Source organism: Magnolia sinica, chromosome 2, assembly GCF_029962835.1.
Source record: "Magnolia sinica isolate HGM2019 chromosome 2, MsV1, whole genome shotgun sequence".
In the NCBI taxonomy this organism is placed as follows: domain Eukaryota; kingdom Viridiplantae; phylum Streptophyta; class Magnoliopsida; order Magnoliales; family Magnoliaceae; genus Magnolia; species Magnolia sinica.
In genome coordinates, this window is record NC_080574.1 from 55481237 (window position 1) to 55502911 (window position 21675).

The window sequence follows — 21675 nt, forward strand, 5'->3', positions numbered from 1 at the left end:
TTTGAGCTCATAGGTCGACCACTTCTTGCATGCATCGCTAAACTTTTCACTATAGAAGGCTACCAGCCTACCTTCTTGAAATAAAAATCCCCCAATTCCGACATATGAGGCATCACATTCGACTTCAAACAATTTGTTGAAGTTAGGAAGTACAAGAACTAGGGTTGTGGATAACTTGTGCTTAATTTCAGCAACACTCCTATCGGCTTCGTCAATCCACTGAAACTACCCCCTCTTCATGCAATTTGTGATTGGAAATATAATGGTACTAAAATTCTTCATGAACCAAGAGAATGTCGTCAGTCCGTGACAACTCCATACCTCATGAATGTTTGTGGGAACCTGCCATTCCCTTATTGCCTTCACCTTTTCCTCATCCAGCCAAATGCCCATGGATGTCATGAAAAAGCCCAAAAACAACAGGTTATCGATCATGAAGCTACACTTTTTTAAATTGAGATACAGTTTATTTTCAGTGAGCACTTGAAAGACCTTCTTAAGGTGTTCCATATGGCTTGTTTAGTCCTGACTATATATCAAAATATCATCGAAATAAACCACAACAAACTGCCCAATGAATGGTTTCAGAATTTGGTTCATCAACCTCATGAATGTGTTAGGTGCATTCGACAAACCGAAAGGCATGACCATCCATTCATACAACCCTTCATTGGTCTTAAAAGTCGTCTTCCACTCATCACCCAACCGTATTCGAATCTGATGGTAGCCGCTCCTTAGATCCAATTTAGAGAATAATTTTGCACCCTCAAGCATGTCCAACATATCGTCCAGCTGTGGTATGAGAAACTTGTATTTTATGGTGATTTTGTTTATGGCTCGGCTATCGACACATGTGTCAACTCCCATATTTCTTAGGAGTTAATAATAGAGCAGGTACAACACATGGGATTCATGCTTTCTCAGATAATACTCTTGCAAATCAGTTCCTCCACTTGCCCCTGCAAAATTTCACACTCCTTCGGACTCATCCGATAGTGAGGACGATTAGGTAAGCTAGACTCAGGGACAAGGTCAATTTGGTGTTGGATATCTCGCATGGGAGGTAATCCATCGGGAAGGTCATCAGGCCGAATTTCTTTTAACTCATAAAGTAAGGGTTTTAGTTCTTCAGGGATATTTGTGGGATCGAGTTCTTTCCCTTTTACAATTAATGCATAAGCTTGTCCTGTTTCTTTGGATTCTTCCACGAAATCCCGTATGATTAAGAGAAAACGATCATCCACTTTAAAAGTTTCAAGTGGTCACTCTGGATCTATAGGGGGCAATATGGTTTTCCGGCCGTCTTTGACAAAAATATACATATTATCTCGCCCTTATGAGTGGTGTCACAATCGGATTACCAGGGTCGACCAAGTAATATGTGACATGCCTCCATGTCAACTACATCGCATACTACTTCGTTTTTATAATGTCTGCCAATTGAAAAGGATATGGTGCACTGTTCAGTTACCATTGTTTCGCTGACCTTCTTGATCCAACCGATTGTATATGGGGAGGGATGACGCTCCGTTTTCAATTGCAATTTTTTTACCATTGCCCTGGAGATGTTCTCACTACTCCCACTGTTGATGATCACATCTCAGACTTTTTAATTCACCGTACACCTAGTTCGAAAGATGTTATGTTGTTGTGGGTGTACTTCTTTCCTTGGCGTATACAATAGTCGCCTCACGACGAACGACTCACCATTATCCTGTTGAACCCAACCTATCTCATCCGCCTTGTCTTCTGTAGCGTGCTCTGGCTCCTCAACATCTAAATCTTCATCAGCGTTTCAGCACTACCATCATTGATGGCGAGGTTCGCCACATGTCGCTGGGGACAAGTATTTGATAGGTGACTCGGTTGGTCATAACTAAAGAAATTGTCAGGTCTTGGCCGAGCAGTCGATATGCCCCTTTAGGGCCTAGCTTGCCCACTTGCCTGATCTTGGTTCATAGGTGTAGGAGGCTGAGTGCATGCTCCTACGGGCTCCTTCCCTCTAGGTTGTGGAACTCCCTGGGGCGGACCTGTTGTGGCGACCCTAGCGGTAGGATAGGTATATGTGTTGGGACATTCAAGTTGTGCTTCCACTCGGGTAGCCAACTTGATTGCATCATTCATCGTCCAAACGGACTACATCTGGACCCTATCCTAGATTGCCATACACAATCCGCCGTTGAATCAGGCAACTTGCTGCGATTCAGTCTCGACCAAATCGTTACGCGCCACCAAACAGTAGAATTCTTCTGTATAATCTCTCACCAACCGACTATCCTGCCAACAATTCTGGTATTGTTGGAATAATACCCAATCGTAGTCGCTAGGGAGGAATCAGTCGCGTAGTAATTGTTTCATTCGCTACCATGTGTGGATCGGTGCTTTCGTCTGCCTAGTCCGTGCAAGCTACAGTTGCTCCCACCAAGCTGAAGCTCCGCCCTTCAACTTGTAGGCCACAAGCTTGACCTTTTTTGCTTCAGGGATGTCTATATAATTGAAGAATCGCTTAACTTCAAAAAGCCAATCAAGGAAATCCTTAATGTGCAGTTGGCCATTAAAGCTAGGAATATCAACCCTCATCTTAAACTCTCAATTTGTCCGATCAACTCGATCGTCGCCTTGTTAGGGATATTGTAGGACCATATCGTCGACCTCCTCGTCGCTAGATCCTCCTTCCTCAGGAATGATCCTTTAGTGCACTGCTAGCACCATCCTACGATCAGGGGGATTACAAGTTGCAGCAATTGCTGGTGGCGGATTACCGCCAGGAACACGGAATTGCCCTATGGTCTCCGTCATGCGATCAATGAAAGCCTACAACCCTTGCATGGCTTGCCGATTCTCTCGATGTGCTGCTTCGAAAGTTCTTAAAAGATGATCCCATGGAGCACCGTCCATAGGATTGTTGCCCGACCCATCGTTAAAAGCCATCGATCCGAGGAGAAAGCCTGGCTCTGATACCAAATTGATGCAGGCAAGGACATGAGGTCGAGCACCATCTTCCTCAGGGGGATAATTGTTCCGAATCATCCACAGAACATTTTTGGACTCCTCACAAAGAAACCTCGAATCCACGAGGAAAAGAAAATAGAAATAATTCTAAAATATTCGAAATAATATTATTGATGATGAAAAATGAGTTTACAACTCTTTAAATAAGGCTAAGAACTCTAGGGAGAAGTTTCAGAATCATACTATAATTAAAACTCCTAAAACTCGTGACTTACTACAAATGGTAAACTTACTATTTGTAGACGGTCGTGATTTCCACTAGACCTCATGGTTTTTCGGCCAAAAATAGTAAGTGTCCTATTTGGCTCAACCATGCCATTCTCCTAATTATTCTAAGCACTTTTCATGTTGGGCGCAACTCCTAAAGCCTAACGGATGAACAGTTATACTCAAACTAAAACTTACTATAAATAGTAAAAACGAAATTAAAATAGGAATTCAACCGTCGATCTGATGGTATTTCGCAAATTTTGTGTGCGTAACCCGGTGTAGCGGGGTTAGGTGGCTAAAGTAGCTCGTCCTACCCCAAAATCATATCTGGTACGTCCGATAGCTCATTCCAGTTTGCGAGATACGTCCGTTTTAAGTTTTGGCGGTCCGGATCACTTCTGTCATCGACCAGGCCTTTTCTAATCCATCTTGGCCATGAAAGTGTCCACGACACGCTCTACATCAAGAGTTGGGGTCCCAAGCCCTTTAGGTTTGAGTTCTTATGGCTTGAAGTGGAAGGCTTTCCTTCCCTGGTTTCAAGTTGGTGGTTGTCATTCTCAGTTTCATGTACATCTTTCAAAAAAAAATAAAAATCAATTTCATGTAGCCCAAGCTTTGTCCTGAGTTGTAAGCTTAAACTCTTTAAACTTAATCTGATCAATTGGAGGAAGGAAATTCAAGTCGAACTCGAGGCAGCACAGTAGCATCTAACTACCTTATGGCTATTTAGCTCTTCAATGTGCAAGAAGAATCAAGTTCTCTTTAGGATGAGGACAAAACTCTTAGGGCTCGTTTGGCATCTCTACTCTAATCTAATAAGAGCTACTCTAATAAGCTCTTTTTATTCTACCTCTTGTTTTGAAAAAGCTCGTTTGGTAAAATTAAGTTTTCAAAACTAAAAAAAGCTAATATATGAAATAAACATGTTTGGTAAAACATTCAAATAAGAGCTTTTTGTACGGGTAGTTGATGTCATTTTTAAAAATCACAACAACTCCATTACATTAATGTCCACCACCCATCACATGGAATCAACATTTGATGTGTCCATCATGTGGGCGCCACCTTTGAAGTGGGTTGTCCACCATGTGGGCACCACTTTAGATATGCCCCATCCATCGTGTGGGCACACATTCTATGTGGATCATCCATCATGTTAGGCCACTTTGGATATGGGTCATCCATCATGCAAGAACTTGGATGTGGGCCATCCATTAGGTGGGGCCCACTTAATGTCATGCCCCAAAATTCGGGTACCCGAATAGGGTATCCAAGACCCGAATTCCAGACTCATGACCTGTGAAAAAGGTAAAGTATGACAAGTAAATATGCATTCCATTTCTCCCACCATATCCCACAAATTTTAAAATTCAAACCACATACTAAGATAAAAAATTCCATAATATGTTACTATATCGATGCATAATTATTTAACTCAACTTGAATTAAAAAAAAAAAAAAATTTGAATCAAGTTCAAAGCTTTATTACATTCATAATTCTAAAATAAAATTAAATTGATTCTATGCAGAATAACGTATCACGTGCATCCAATCACATCCAATGCTCCTACTACTAATAGTAGTATCCTGCATCTTCAAAATATTCATAACTTGAAATGGTTAAAACATAATGAGTTAACAACTCAATAGGATCGCATCAATCCCGAGTTGAAAGCTTCACAAATATTACCAAATGTAAGCCCGACATATCAATCAAAATAAGGCGAATATTGGATTTAAAATCATAATTAATCTTCATCATTCATGAATAAATTTTAACATAGCTTTCCTAAAATATTAAGATTAGGAGTGGGCAAAACACCCATGTGTGCTGATCCTTTTAAGGGATGACCCATAGCAAAGCACCGGTGTTGATTCTTTCGGGGTATGAACCTCAGCAGAGCACTGGTATAACCTTTTAGGGACAAAAGCCTAGGGCAGTGCACCCGTGTGTGCACATCTTTTAGAGAATCACCCAAGGCAGAGCACCCGTGCTAATCCTTTTGGGAATGACCCTGGGCAGAGCACTCGTATCGTGCCGATCCTTTCGGAAAAGACCCTGGGCAGAGCAACCGTGAGAATCATTAAATCTTTCCATTAAATTAAAATAGCTCACATATGACACATTTTATAAGTTTACAACTTCCATGTCGATTCACCATTTAAGATTTCTAGACAATAATGTTTACCATACACAACATATCAAATCAGCAACATCAAATAAACATACAATTTTAATTTAGATCATGCATCAATATCTAAAAGTAATAATGTCTATACTCATTAAGATTTAAACTATGATAGAAATGCATCTAACTCAGACTTACATTTTCATATACGGTAACAAAAAAAAATACAACAGATGTAGTGTCTATGTTTACAAAAATAAAATTCATTATCAACACTGGATAGTTTAAAATATTAAATGAGAAAACAATATTTGTATCGTCTCAATCCAATCAAGAATATCTCAATGTCTAACTCATATAAGGTAATTATTTATGAAGTTTCCAATAGGGAATGATCGCCAACCTAATTCAGGCGTTAGAGGCTAAGCGACTTGACTTGAACTAGCATGAATATAATTTGTTCGAATTAGCCAGTTAGAATGAAGAACTAAACACCTCATTTAGGTGATGACTTTGGAGAAGATTTGTCCAAGCTCACGATCGGTCTACACACGACAAGCTAAGGCTAGGATCTACTGAAGCTTTTAATGGTGATTTCTGAATTGATGTTTCTCCAGAGGTTCTGACTTATCTAAATAATGAAGATTGATAGATAGGAGCTTGGTGTAACGAGAGACGAAGCTTTAATGGTGATTTCCTAATGGGTTCGATAGTTCGTGGCTCTGTAGTGGTTAATGCACGTTGTTTTTTTATTGTCCTTGTTTTTAACGAAATCCGGCATATGGATGGTTTGGATAAGCTTGAAGTGAAGTAGTTCCATTGTGGAGCGATGAAAAAGTAGAGTGGGAGAGGAAGTCGATTCTACCGATTTTATAGAAATGTGCATTACACATCGAATGCGTGGGTGTGTATTTTATTTTATTTTATTTTTTATTTTATTTATTTATTTTGTATGATGGGTCAAAATGGAGGGACCCACCTACGAAACCATAGGCCCATGTTCCTGATGGTTTGGAGGGGACAGATGGGTCCCAGAACCCTTTTGTAGACATGGAGCAGGAGAAGATGGGAGAGAGAATCGAGAGAGTGGAAATCGGTTTCACAGTGATACCTACTAAACGGTTTTGATCGGGCCATAGGCCCATGTTCCTGATGGTTTGGAGGGGATAGATGGGTCCCAAAACCCTTTTGTAGACGTGGAGCAGGAGAAGATGGGAGAGAGAATTGGGAGAGTGGGAATCGGTTTCACGGTGACGTGGGTCAGCACGTCACTCACCACTTTATTTTTTCTTTTTTTCTTTTTTGCAATGGGCCCCATAGCAGTGTTGCATCAAATCCATTATGTTCATCTGTTTTGCTTGTTAAAAAAAACTTTGAATTAGACACAATGTTTGACCAAACCAACATCCACATCATCCTTGCCCTACTATGAAATGCCTGCTACAACTAAGGATTTGAAGACCAAATCACGCATAACCCCACATACTTTGAAATGCTCACTGCTCTAACTAAATCACAACCCTCCTTCATGGTATCTGTTTTTTTTCTCTTTATGCTCTAGTACATAACATAGTTTTTCTTCTTTTATATATCTTGCAAGCAGCTCCTAGACTTGTGATTTGAGCCGTTACTTTGATGGGTCCAACCATGCATAAACATGTCCCTTACATGACCTATCCTACCGTAGATAGGGATGGGCTTGGGTTTAGTTCTGGAATAAACATCTCAGGACAAGCTTGGGCTTAGTGGTTTTAGCTCATCATAGGTCTTGGATGGGCTTGGGTCTAAGTTCTACTTTGCAGATTGGGCTTGGACAAGCCTCAACTTGACCGTATCTCGACTCATTTACAACCCTACTTGCAACTGTTCAGGCTTATTTACAACCCTACCTACAAGTGTTCATCATGCATGTAGCATTGCTTTAAAAGAACAAAAAAAAAAGGCTCATTTTTCATGACTTCTGAATTGCGTGATTGAAACAAATTCAACTAAAACTTATAAGTTATTGAAGTTTAAAAGGTGTTTACAAAATTTTCTAACTTAAGGTAGTTATTACAAATTAGAAATTAAATGATTATCATGAAGTATATGAGTTTAGTAATGATTATTTTTCAATATTTTTATCTAGTTTAAATTTATGCATTTGTATTTGTTTTAAATATATTATTAAATTTTTATTTAAAATAAAATTTGTTGAATCATTATTTTATTTTATTTTTCTTGTAGTAACTTTTACTCGTATTCCTTACTTGTTCATCATAATTTGAAATAACAAAGATATTGGAGGAAATTACAAAAATTACCATAGGTTAATTTCAAGGACAAAATTTTGTTAAGGGGGTAGAAGGTAACAACCTCTTTTTTTCAAATTCAACGGTGGGAATCTCTCCCACTGCTTCACTTGGTGTGGCCCACTTTAGCATCGGGTCGGCCCATTTTTTGGCTCATGCCCTAATATGGGCAAGCAAAACAGATGAACGGAATGGATTTGATGCAACACTACTATGGGGCGCATTGCAAAAAAAAATAAAATAAAATAAAAAATAAATTGGTGAGTGACATGATGACGCACGTCACTGTGAAACCGATTTCCACTCTCCTGATTCTCTCCCATCTCCTGCTCCGCGTCTACAAAAGGGTTCTGGGACCCATCTATCCCCTCCAAACCATCAGGAACAAGGGCCTATGGCCCGATCCAAACCGTTCAATAGGTGGGTCCTGCCATTTTGACCCATCACACACACACACACACATACACACACACACCCACGCACTCGATGTGCAACGCACATTTATATAAAATCGGTAGAATCGACTTCGTCTCCCACTCTCCTTTTTCGTTGCTCCACAATGGAACTGCTTCACTTCGATCTTATCTAAACCGTCCATCTACCAGATTTCGTTAAAAACAGGAAAAAAAAAAAAAGTGCATTAACCACCATGAAACCACGAACTACCGAACCCATTAGGAAGTCACCATTAAAGCTTCATCTCTTGTTACACCAAGCTCTTGTATATCAATCTTCATCATTTAGATAAGCCAGAACCTCTGGAGAAGCATCAATTTAGAAATCGCCATTAGAGGCTCCAGTAGATCCTATCCTTAGCTTGTTGTATGTAGACCGATCGTGAGCTTGGACAAATCTTCTCCAAAGTCATCACCCAACTGAGGTGTTTAGTTCTTCATTCTGACCGACTGATTCGAACAAATTATATTCGTGCTAGTTCAAGTCAAGCTGCATAGCCTCTAACACCTAAACTAGGTAGGTGATCATTCCCTATTGGAAACTTCATAAATAATTATCTTATATGAGTTAAACATTAAGATATTCTTGATTGGATTGAGACGATACAAATATTGTTTTTCCATTTAATATTTTAAACTATCCAGTGTTGATAATGAATTTTATTTGTGTAAACATGGACACTACATCTGTCGTATTTTTTTGTTACTGTATGCGAAAATGTAGGTTTGAGTTAGATGCATTTCTATCATAGTTTAAATCTTAATGAGTATAGACACTATTACTTTTAGATATAGATGCATGATCTAAATTAAAATTGTATGTCTATTTGATGTTGCTAATTTGATATGTTGTGTATGGTAAACATCATTGTCTAGAAATCTTAAATGGTGAATAGACATGTAAGTTGTAAACTTATAAAATATGTCATATGTGAGCTATTTTAATTTAATGGAAAGATTTAATGATTCTCATGGGTGCTCTTCCTAGGGTCTTTCCCGAAAGGATCGGCATGATACAAGTGCTCTGCCTGGGGTCATTCCCAAAAGGATTGGCACGAGTGTTCTGCTCTGGGTGATTCCCTAAAAGAAATGCATACATGGGTGCACTGCCCTGGGCTTTTGTCCCAAAAGGTTATATCGGTGCTCTGCCAAAGGTCATACCCTGAAAGGATCAACACCGGTGCTCTGCCGTGGGTCATCCCCTAAAAGGCTTAGTACACATGGGTATTTTGCCCACTCCTAATCTTAATATTTTAGGAAAGTTATGTTAAAATTTATTCACGAATGACAAATAATTAATTATGATTTTAAATCCAATATTCACCTTATTTTGATTAATATGTCAGGCTTACATTTGGTAACATTTGTAAAGCTTTCAACTCGGAATTGATGTGATTCTATTGAGTTGTCAACTCATTATGTTTTAACCATTTCAGGTTATGAATATTTTGAAAATGCAAGATACTACTATTAGTAATGGGAGCATTGGATGTGATTGGATGCACGTGATACGTCATTCTGCATAGAATCAGTTTAATTTTATTTTAGAATTATGAATGTAATAAAGCTTTGAACTTGATTTAAAATTTTCTTTATTCAAGTTAAATAATTATGCATCAATATAGTAACATAATATGGAATTCTTTATCTTAGCATGTGGTTTGGATTTTAAAATTTGTGGGATATGGTGGGAGGAAATGGAATACATATTTACCTGTCATACTTTACCTTTTTCACAGGTCACGGGTCTAGAATTCGGGTCCTAGATACCCTATTCGGGCACCCAAATTTTGGGGCATGACACTTAATGTGGACTGTCCATCACGAGGTGCCATACTTTGATGTGGGTCATCATTCATGTGTGGCCCACTTCGTCCATCATGTGGACCACCTTAATGTTGACCATTCATTATGTGCCCCCCTCCAATATGGATTATTCATTATGTGGGCCCACCTTCGATGTCAACCGTCCATCACATGGGCCCACCTTTAATGTCCACCATCCATTATGTGGGTCCCACCTTTGATGACCGTCCCCACTTAACGTGGATGGTCCATCATGTTGGGCCACACTTTGATGTGGGTCATCCATCATGTGGAGCCCACCTTTGATGTGAACCGTGCATTATGCGGGCCCACCTTGATGTGGACCACTCATCAAGTGGGGGCACCTTCAATATGGGTTCATCATGCGGACCCACCTTTGATGTCCACCATCCATCATGTGGGTCCCACCTTTGCTATGTGTTGTCCATAATGTGGGGCCCACTTGATGTAGATAGTTTATCATGTGGGGCCACATTTTGATGTGGGTCATCCACATTTTGATGTTCACCATCCACATGTCAGTCCCACCTTTATTGTGGACCATTCATCATGTGGGACCCACCCTTCAATATGGGTTGTTCATCATGTGGGTCTATCTTTGATGTCAACCTTCTATCATGTGGTCCCACCTTCAATATCCACCATCCATCATGTGGGTCCCACCTTTGATGTAGGTCGTTTATCATGTGGGGCCACACTTTGATGTGGGGCATCCATCATGTGGGGGCCACCTTTGATGTGACAGGGACCACCTTTGATGTGACAGTGCATTATGTAAGCCCACCTTGATGCAAACAGTTTGTCATGTGGAGCCCCACCTTCAATATCAGTTGCTCATCATGTGGGTCCACCTTAGAAAGATTGTAAAGAGGAGAGGGTAAGATGGGAATTACTTAAGCCAAATTTGCTCTAAAAGAAAAACTAACCTCCCTGTCACTTATTTTTTAAGAGCTTTTTTGCTAATTTCTAAAAGAATAAGCTTTTAAAATTAGAGCTTTACCAAACAGTCTATTTTGAAAATAAGAGCTTATTTTTTTAGAATAAGCAAATAAGCTCTTATTAGTAGAGATATCAAACAACTCCTCAGGGACTCCCTTAGGGCTAATTACTCTAGATCAGCTAGGCAACAAGAGATCTAATGGAAACAGAGGTCGAGGGCCCTTTGGTTGAAAGTTAGAAAGAAAAAAAAAAAAAAAAAACCTATTTTCATGCAATGGCCAGCACGAGATCTCGACTAACAAGATAAGTAGAGTCTCAATTAATGGATCAAAATTTGAGGATCAACAACACGTATCTAACTTGAGTCTCCTTTTTATTCTACCTTACTCTTTTGCTAAAAACTAGCTACGGCCTAGGCTGGACAATCTGGACATCCCCCAGATCTTTGCTGAGGAAGCTATAGCTCTCAAAGCTTCTTTTTCTGAGGAGGAAATTAAAACAGCATTCTTCTCCCCTAGCAGAGACAAGTCCCCTAGTCCTGACCGGATCCCTTTAGCTTTCTTTCAGCTATTCGGGGATGTTTTAAAAAAGATGTCCTGGACTTCCTTTCAAATTTTTTTCTCCTCCAGTAAGCTTTCGCAAGCCATGGGGGCCTCTTTCATTCCCCTTATTCCTAAGGCTGACAAAGCATCAAACCTCGAGGATTTTTGTCATATCAGCCTCTTAGGTGGCCTCTATAAAATCTTGATGAAATTTTTGGCTTCTAGACTTGGGATAGTGCTCCTAATGTTATTTTGGAAGCTCAATGGGCCTTTTTGGCTAATAGGCAAATCCTGGACTACATGCTATTAGCTCATGAATGCACTAATTACCACCACAAAGAAGGATTGGGTGACTTAGTTTGCAAGTTGGACATAGAAAAAGCCTTTGACCATGACAACTAGGGCTATCTAGGTTACATGGCGGGTTGGCGAGGTTTTGGTCTAAGGTGTAGTTGGATTGGAACCTGCCTCTCCTTAGCTTCTTTCTCTGTGCTTGTTAACGGATCCCCCAAAGGCTTTTTAGCCTCTTCCAAGGGGCTTAAGCAGGGAGACCCACTCTCTCTCTTCCTCTTTGTGATCGTTTTTGATGGCCTTAGTCGCATATTAAGGAAAGGCGAATCGATCAATCTTTTCAGTGGCTCCTTCCAATCCCTCTGTCACCCACATCCAATTCGCAAATGATATGCTTATTTTCCGCAAAGCTTCTAAAAATGCTAAGATTAACCTACAAAAAGTTATACATTATTTTGAGGCCATCTCGAGTCTCCAAGATTAATCTTTTCAAAAGCAAAATGTTGGGTATTAACATCTCTAATTCTTACCTTTCCAATCTTGCAGAGGTGTTTGAGTGTAAAATTGGTTCAGTTCCATCCTCGTACCCAATGTTTTAAATATCGTTATCGTGTAATGTATTGCACCCTTGGGATATGGATACATATCGGTTATCTCATGGGATATATCGGTTGTATCGCGTAATGTATTCATGTTGTTGGGAAACGTGGGAACATTGGGAAATTGGTCGAATTTTTCAATGAAACTTCAGGAATTGTTGAAAAAGACATCAATACACACTTAGAAATCAAAACCTTACAAAAAAAAAAGAAGAAGAAGAAGAGTGCACATAATAGAGGTTTACTTTGTTTGGGGTCCTAATATATGCACTTTCCAACTGAACTGATGCAAGTATATTCAAAGTCTACTCATATAATTTATAAACGTACGAAGACATGTATGGAAACACAAGAAATACATTCAAAAGTAAAAGAAGAATCACTACATCAAGTTACATACATGTTTAATTTTGTGTTTGGATACAAAGATTGTAACTGATTTGTGAGAAATTGAGAAATTTTGATTTTTCTTAATTTTTCACAAGTTGACCCATATCCGCCAAATCTTGAAATCAAAGTTCTGAATTCATTATTTTTTATAGAAAACATGAAGAATCATAAATTTGTAACCATTTAACACTGGTTTAACACGATTTACAATAAAAATATGGATCGAAAATTGAAAATGCTCACTGGATCGAATAGGTGGGATATATCGGCACTACCTGTGCGTTTCGTATCGCACATGTGGGATACAAGATATATCGTGGTATATATCGGCTGATATCGTCGATATTTAAAACATTGCTCGTACCTAGGGCTTTCCCTCTGCATTGGCAAGCCTGCCAATCATCTCTAGGCTGTTGACATCGAGAGAATGGAGCGGAAATTATCACCGTGGCAAAGCCATTATTTGGTTGTTGGGGGTTGTCTTACCTTGATAAAAGTGGCTCTGTCTAATCTCCCGTCCTATTCTCTTTGTTCCGTTGCCCTATGTCTATTTTAAATAAGATTGATAAACTTAGGAGAGATTTTCTTTAGAATGGCAACTCAGACAGCCATAAGTTGCACCTTCTCAATTGATTCAAGGTCTACAAACCCTATTCGGAAGGGGTTGCAAGTATCACAGTCCTGGCAGATGAACTAGGCTCTCCTAGGGAAATGGCTTTAGCGCTTTGGAACAAAGGCGGGAAAATGGTGGAGAGAAATTATTGCATGTAAATATGGTTTAGGGGAGGGAGGATGGTTACTAAATCTTCTTCCCTTTACAGAGCCTCTTCGGTTTAGAAAGCCATCGATGGCCTTCAGTCCCTCGAATGTTAACTCAGCTCTCCTTAGGAAATGGCTTTGGCCCTTTGGAATAGAGGCAGGAAAATGGTGGAGAGAAATTATTGCATGTAAATATGGTTTAGAGGGAGGATGGTTACTATATCTTATCCCCTTTACAGAGCCACTTCGGTTTAGAAAGCCATCATTGGCCTTGAGTCCCTCTTTTGGGAAGGAATCTCTTTTGGCCTTGGTGATGGGACTCAAATAAGATTCTAGCTAGACTAGAGGATTTCAGACAGATATCTTGCTTTTGTTTTCCTCAAATTGGATAGTGTTCTCTAACCTCTCCTTGACAATGGCCAATTGTTTTTTTTTTTTTTTTTTTTTAAATTATTTTATTTTATTTATGATATCAGTTTAGGGGCTTGGTATCCGCCATATAGGAGATCCCTATTGGAGATCAAGATCGAGGCATTCCTTAAGTTTTTGAAGCTTCTCAATGGATCCGACCCACTTCAAGGGTGGATGATTCTTTCTCCTTGTCGCTCTCTCTTTCGAGCAATTTCTCCTCTAAATCCTTCATCTCATTTGTAGCTCCCCTCCAACTCAAGAAATGGTTTTTCCTTCTTTTGATTGTACGACGCAGCCCAAAGGTTGTTGCCTTTGTCTGGCTCCTCACAAGAGGAAGAATCCTCATGGTGGATAACTTGTAGCATCACTGATGATTCTCCCCAACATTTGCCTCTTCTACCTTGACAGTGCAAAATCCATCAACCATCTCTTCCTGCACTGCCGCTTTGCGTGTGAGGTTTGATCGACAATTCTGATTAGATTTCATTTCCCTTGGGTTATGCCTAGCTCAGTTCCTGCCTTGCTATTCACTTGGCATGGAGGAGGCACTGGAAGAGACTTCATAGCTATTTGGCAATTGGTGGTGATGGCTTCTCTCTAGGCATTATGGAGAGAGGAACAATCGCTGCTTTCGGGACATCTCTCCTCCAAGGTGCCAGATCATATCTTCTGGGATTTGAGGGACTAGTCTCTTGGCCTTAAACCTTTTAGACAGCCCTCTCATCCCTTCACTCCTGGGCTAGTGCAACTGCTTCCCCCTTGTATCTTTTGTGGTTTTTCATTTTGTCTCGAGTTGTATAGCTGGTTTTTTTTTTTTTTTGTATAGTTTGTTTTTGTCATTGGGTTGCTTCGGCTAAATATAATCTTCAATAATAATAATAATAATAATAATAATAATGTAACTCAAACAATATATCAAGAATGCTGGAAGTATTTTTAAAATATATATGTAACATATAGATGCCAAACACTAGCGAAAAAAAGAAGGTAGATCAGACTTTCTCCAGTTCCAGTGTTAATTACATATGTGCTTGTATCATTGGCATGAAATTTTTGAAATTTGAAGAATAATTTTACACAAACAATTGAAATTTGTTAATCCCACAAGCATAAGTAGAACAGCCCCTGTATATGCTTCCACACCTGAATCAGGCCAATCTGCTCAGAAGGTGAGGTACAATGTACAAGACAAATGGATGGTTGAAAAGAGTTGCTGAACCGACTGCATGCAATGTACACAAGTGCTGCACCTGATGAGTGGGCCAGCTTCATGTGCTAGGGTATCAAAACTTCGCAGGGTATCAAAACTTCGCAGCCCACCTAATGCACACATTGAATCTTGCACATTGCCATGTTGCCACATGGAAGCCTGTGTGGGGTGGGCTACCTACAAGTGCATGGGTTCAGTGAACCTCATACCAAATGATTGGCAGGTTTCATACCAAATGATTGGCAGGTTGGTAGCCATACCATGAAATGTGGCGGTGACCCATCTGTGATTGCTCCATTTCATCCGTTTTCTTTTTTATAGCCAATTTCAAATCCTTGACTGTGGCAGAGTTCGACACTGCAACATCTTCACAAACGAAGTAAACTGATCAGTTGGGAAAAACCAAATAAATGCATCAGATAACTCTTTCTAACGAAACCTATAACAAGATCATATATAAGATGGGTTCTTTGGGTCTTGTAAGTAATAAGTAACTAAGCTAGAGATATAAAGCTATAAGATCCCTCAGGTGAGAAGTGGTGAATAAGTTAGCTTAGACATCAACTACCTAACATATCAAGACAGTCAAAAAGTTCATACAGTCAACTGTAACTTCCTGCAGCAAACGAAGAATGGAGTTTGGATACAAGTAAAAGAATAGATGTATCTGCCCGTAGTTTCATCACACCAGCTCTAAAAGTTTTTCTTTTTTTTAGTAATGAAAAAAAAAATGGTATTAAATGGGAAAGAAATACAGGACTCGAGAAAAGGAATCAAAGATCAGTCAGTGACATATACATCACTCCTTTAGCAAGGGTATCAGCGAGATAGCCTCTTTGACACAACCAGATATTGCAATCCTTGGTAACACACACAGCAAGTCTGGATCTGACTGTATACATGAGATCTGGAACTCCAAACCAATCTGATGCACAGACAATGCCGATCTGAAATCTGTAACGCTTCAGATCTGGGTCTTGATTGACAATAAACCACTTGAAGAAGCAGAAATCAACAGATAATGGATAACCAGACAATGTCACACCACCCAGTCCACTGCGTAGTCCAGAAGTTCTAATTGCATTCCACCAAAAGAAAGAATCCCATATACCCATTCCACAAATGGTTCAAGACTAAAATATAGCTTTAATCCTCTTGGATTTGGATTCTCGTCTCTTGCTATCTTTGACTATAATCAATTGCACCTCTATTCAGAGAATCCTCCTAGATATGGGTTCTTGCTTTTTTTTTCTTTTTTTCTTCTAAACATTATCAGCAGTTGACACCTAAGCTGCAAATTTAGAAAGGGAAAAACAGCTAATAAAGACTCTAGAACAAATGAGAAGTTACCAAATTATCCATGCTTGTGGACTATTATGCATCCAGCTCATGTGTGGGGGCAGTTTGGTCATTTTCAGCATTGCATATGGGCATTTCTAGGCTTTTTCAAGCAACCAGTTGATATAATAAAGGGCACCCACATGCAGGGGCACTTTAGTCATTGTCTATCCAACTGATTAGCTTTCTCATGACTCCCCTCACAGGTGTAGTCTGTGGGACCCCACTTTATATCATCTTTGACACAAATATTGGCTAATGCCAGGTTGCATCAGTCCTGAGAAAACGAGAAACAGAAACCTTCAACGTAGACATCACCAAGTAACCAGCCATAAGGAAAGAATAGGTGAAATGATCTCATTCAATCTGGAAATGAATAATAGGTGAAGATATCTAACAACCACGACAACTGATTAATAGTTTTTCATGATTACTCACTTGGAATTCAAAAAAATTAGATATATAATGAGTTCATATCATTCCAATGTCATCCAATACAAGCAACAAAATTCAACTAAAAACTAACAACAAAAGTCAGCTTTTGTCCCGGCAGTGATGGAATGATCTAAGCAAACCTTCTATAATAGCCTTATCAACTATTCTGCTAAGTGCTTCTGCCATTACCATGAACAATAATGGGGAGATGGTTGCCCTGAAGAATACCTCTGGATCCTTCAAAGAATCATGTTGGAAATCACATGATTTCTAACTTTAAGGGTGCATTTGGCAGTTGTGTAAAACTATACATGAAAACAAATGCAAACCAATTCTATTGATGATACCAACCAGGATCATGTCAAAGTGAAATTACATAATTCATATGGGTGCATTTGGAAGTCATGAGAAAGTTGAACGAGCAAGATGCTTCTCCACCAAATTTTGCATCCAATTCATTTCAACTGAAACTCATCAAATGCGATTTGGATCAGAGGAGAACAAAACCAAATCATGTGTGTTCTGGCTCCAGTTCCTCCACTGTCAATGCATGGCAGAATTGATACCGCTATAAAAATGCTTGGCAGAATTGATGTTTTTGCTAGTAACTAGGAGTCCAGCCCAATGCACCTTAAACAAATCAGAACCAATTCCACCAAAGAAGCCAACAAAGATCATCTCTATTGAAATTGGATTAATTGTGTCTAGTTTATAGAAGTGGGAACCTCATGCCTCAAGGGTTTCCCCTCAAGGCAACGAGGAAAAAAAAAAAAAAAAGAAACCTCAAGGCTGTTCCTAAGTCTTACATATGAACGTGGCCTAAGCCTCAACCTTCAGGCATACACCTCAAATGAGGCATAAGCCAAACGTATTTAGGCAAAAATAGACTACTATTTTTAGTTTTTGTTTCTTTTTTTTTCTATTTTTAGACAGTTTTTCCTGTAGTTCCATGAATGAGTGGCAATGCCTTAGGTTATCCACTGTTGATCTATGTTAATGGTGAACCACACCACAAGGGCATGTACATGTGCAGGCCCATGCTTGTTTTCAACTCACCATCAAGGTATTCCGTAATGGTAACAGTGGCCATAACAGCCACCACCATTACTGTCACGATACTCCTTTCCATAACAGCTGTTATGACCTTTTTTATTTATTTCTTTCTTTTTTCTTTTCTTTTTTGAAGAAAACCTGTATTGGCTCAATAACGGATATTATAGGGCTCTTACAGGTCCCTTTTTTTTGGTAACGGCTGTTACAGCACACTACGCTCACCATATTTGTAATTTTTGGTGGTATGAGTTGCATTTAGATATGGATAGTCCAATCAATTGATTTGAACCACACTTTGTAGGCCATAGCACAAAGATCACGCCAATCGAATTATCTAACCATTTGATCAGCTATCTACAAAATGTGCACGCACGCGCCGGGGGGGATGTGGATGTTTATAGAAAATGGTCTGGTAATCAATTTGAGCATCCATTTGAAAGCCCCCATGTTCCCTTGCTTTCACTAAAAAATTATCCGAATGAACCCATTCGTGGCTTCAAAAATGGACACCTTTCATAATGATATGATCATTTGATGACTGTTACCTTTGCATAGTGGCCAGTGAACTCTTTGCCAGACCTACAAATCTGATTTTTTTCCGTTTTTGCAGGATGTCCTGCAGGTTTCTTGCTGTAAAGATCTGGCTTTTCCGGTGCAGATTCCAAAAACTCCCAACAACTGCTGAACCCAAACCCCTCTGCTGCAATAAGCTAAACCATATCCCTCAGAGCCTCAAACTTTCCAGCCGCAGGCCTGTGAACACCCTGGAAAATCTGTAAGCAGCACTGAAACCTACCCTAATTGAACCTTGCACTTAAACACACACAAACCACCCCCAACTACCCCCCCCCCCCCCCCCGAAAGGTAATTATAATCTCATTAAAGAAGAGGCAAAGTCTCACAACTGTAAATAAAAATAAAAATAGAAGAAATAACTGGTAACTGATTTGTATTTATTCCATACCATCCTGTCTTTTCTCCAGCACAGGGCCAATTCCTTGAAGCTGGTTCATCAAGCCAATGAACTCACCAACTTCCTCATCTGACAAATTCCTCCTATATGAGAGAGACCACACTACCTCATGACTTAAGATGGAGGAACACTGAACAATTGAGATATTTGCAATTGGGGATAAACTAGCAAGCCTTGGAAAATCTTCACAGAGAGCTCTCTCCCGACCAAATATCATTCCAAAACCAAGTTCTAGACCCATCTCCTGATGAGAATCTAACTCCTTGAATTTGTTACTTGTTCTAACTATTAATTTCCATATAGCTGATGATGCATAGTAAAGCGAAGACTCCCTCACCTTCCCCCCTCCTCCATCACCCTGTACTTGCCCATAGCTACCTCCTTCCATAAGCTTCCCTCTTCAGCTTTAGAGCTCCATAACCATTTCCCAAGCAATGCTCCATTCAAGGTTTCCAGCTTCTTTATCCCTGCACCTCCTTTCCTAGTTGGCTTGCACGCCTATTCCCATTTAAGACAATGAAATTTGTGCTTGTCTTCAGCTCCCTATCCAGCACCATCTTTGGGCACTTGAATAGGGACATGAGGCATATCAGTAAGTTTGATAAAGCTGCCTTGATTAAGGTTAGCCTTCCTCATGTTGAAAGACGTCGGCTCTTCCACCTTAATATCTTCCTTTCAACTCTCTCTAATACCCTACGCCATAAATGCTTTGTCAACTTGTTGATGCATAATGGAAGACCTAGGTACATCGAAGGGAAAGACCCATCCCTGCATCTGAATGTCTCCACCAACTTTATCACCTCCTCCCTAGAGGAACCTACACCCAGCATTTCGCTTTTGAGGTTGTTCACTTTTAGACCCGATACAGCTTCGAAATATCAAATGATTTTCCTTAAATTGTCAATTTTGGCTTCTTCCATGTCACAAAAGAGCAAAATATTGTCAACGTACTCAGCCGAACCCTCCTTGGGGGCCCCACTTTACATAGGTTCCACTTCACAAGAGTCACCCACCCCGAGTGTGTCCCCACATCCCACAGGCTACCCCACTCAAGGCTGGTGTGAAAATGTCCCTACATTAATCACCCCCGGTGAGGAGTCTCGAACACAAGACCTCCCTCTATGATATCATTTTTTTTATTTTTTAAAGATGACGATTGTATTAATTATAAAAAAGGAGACAAAAAGGAAGAAAAGTCCGTTGAGATAGTAGACAAAACTACAAGCCTAAAAACAGCATATCGCAACCCTTCAGGGATTCTACATGAATGGCCCACTCAATCAATCGCTGCTTAGCCCTAGACGAGACTGCCCCTGCTGAATTAGAAATGTCCCTAAAACATCTATTGTTTCTTTCTTCCCGAACTAACCACCATACAATGAAAATCGTCATTCTCCAGATCTTTGTTCTAGCTTTACCGATATGAACACCGTGCCACACTTGCAAGAAGAGGTTAGCCGCAGCCGAGGCGCACCAGTTGATGTTGAATCGACAATAGAAATCTGACCAAATAGAGGATATGAATGAGCAATGTAGCAAAAGGTGGTCGACATATTCTTCTTCCAGCATACAACATAAACAAATATTTGGGAGGATCATCCTTTTCTCCGTAAGTTATCCACTGTCAGAATTTTCCTTTTGCCTGCTAACCAACCGAAAACCAGGATCTTAGGAGGAATAGCATATTTCCAAAATTTGGAGAACTGAAGAGGGTCTGACTCAGTGAGATTGTTGTGGAGACGATTGTATAGAGACCTAACAAAGAATCTACTGGATTTATCTAGCTTCCATATAATGTTGTCTGAGGATGCCTGGGAAGGATAAGTCGCATAGATGCACTCCAATAGATATCAATTTGATGCAGGAAAATTAACCACTTGCTCTAAAAGCTTGAATTGGTAGAGAGTGGCGAATCAATCCCTTTATCTCATAGCCCAGGCCCCACATCCCATGGGTTAGGACCTCGGCCAAACCCTCCTCATGGGCCCCACTTCGCATGGGTTCTACTTCACATGAGTCTCCCACCCCGAGTGTATCCATGCATTGCACAGGCTACCCCACTCGAGCCCGGTGTGAAAATTCCCCCTGCATTAGAGACCCACTGCCATGCCCCTATCCAGCATCTTGCTCAAAGCCTCCATCACCACTACAAGCGAGAATGGGGACAACAGGTCACCTTGCCACAACCCTCTAGAAGCTTTGAAGAATCCTTAAGGAGATCCATTCACCATGACCAAAAATGTAGCTGACCAAATGCAAGCCTGGCATGCTCTCCAATGTTGACCACACCCTAACCTTCCTAGCATATAAATCCATGTGAGCATAAGCTTTTTCAGTATCAAGCTTGCATATGATAACTTTCTTGCCTTTCTAGTTACACAAATCAATGAATTCAAGCTACTAAGGCTTTGTCAAAAATATGCCTGCCAGCTACAAAGGCACTTTAAGCATCCAAAATAACAAATGCCAACACCGAGCAAAACCCATGACTTTAGCTAAGATTTTACAAGGCCCTGCCATCAAACTGATGGGTCTAAAATCCATCAAACTTTCTGCCCTTTCTTATGAATAAGCACAATGAAGGAAGCCCCCAACTCAGACACAAGTTGACCACTCACATAACTCTGCCCCCAAACTTCGGAACCCCCCCCCCCCCAAAAAAAAAAGCCATTGGAAAACCATCTGGCCCCAGCGCCCTGTCCCTTCCCAAATCATCCAATTTTGTCTTAATTTCTTCCTCATAAAATGGAGCTTCAAGACTAGCAGCCTCCTCTCCTGGGATCACCTTAAAAGCAAGGTCATCTATCTTCA

General features: G+C 40.1%; 1 protein-coding gene across 3 annotated transcripts in view; it reads right to left on the bottom strand.

Moving 5' to 3' along the window:
- The window catches only part of LOC131237126 (U11/U12 small nuclear ribonucleoprotein 25 kDa protein), a 48351-nt gene that overhangs the window by 22482 nt on the left and 4194 nt on the right, over nucleotides 1–21675 (bottom strand). For 2 of the 3 annotated variants that reach the window (XR_009167052.1, XM_058234785.1), the window contains exon 2: nucleotides 15326–15431. Coding sequence is in view for 2 of the 3 variants with exons in the window: in XM_058234785.1 (XP_058090768.1) it covers nucleotides 15326–15431 (106 nt within the window). In the remaining variant the exon portion in view is untranslated. Of the gene's footprint in view, nucleotides 1–4931; nucleotides 5282–15325; nucleotides 15432–21675 lie in introns of those variants that run through there. The other variant, XM_058234786.1, reaches the window with a different exon arrangement.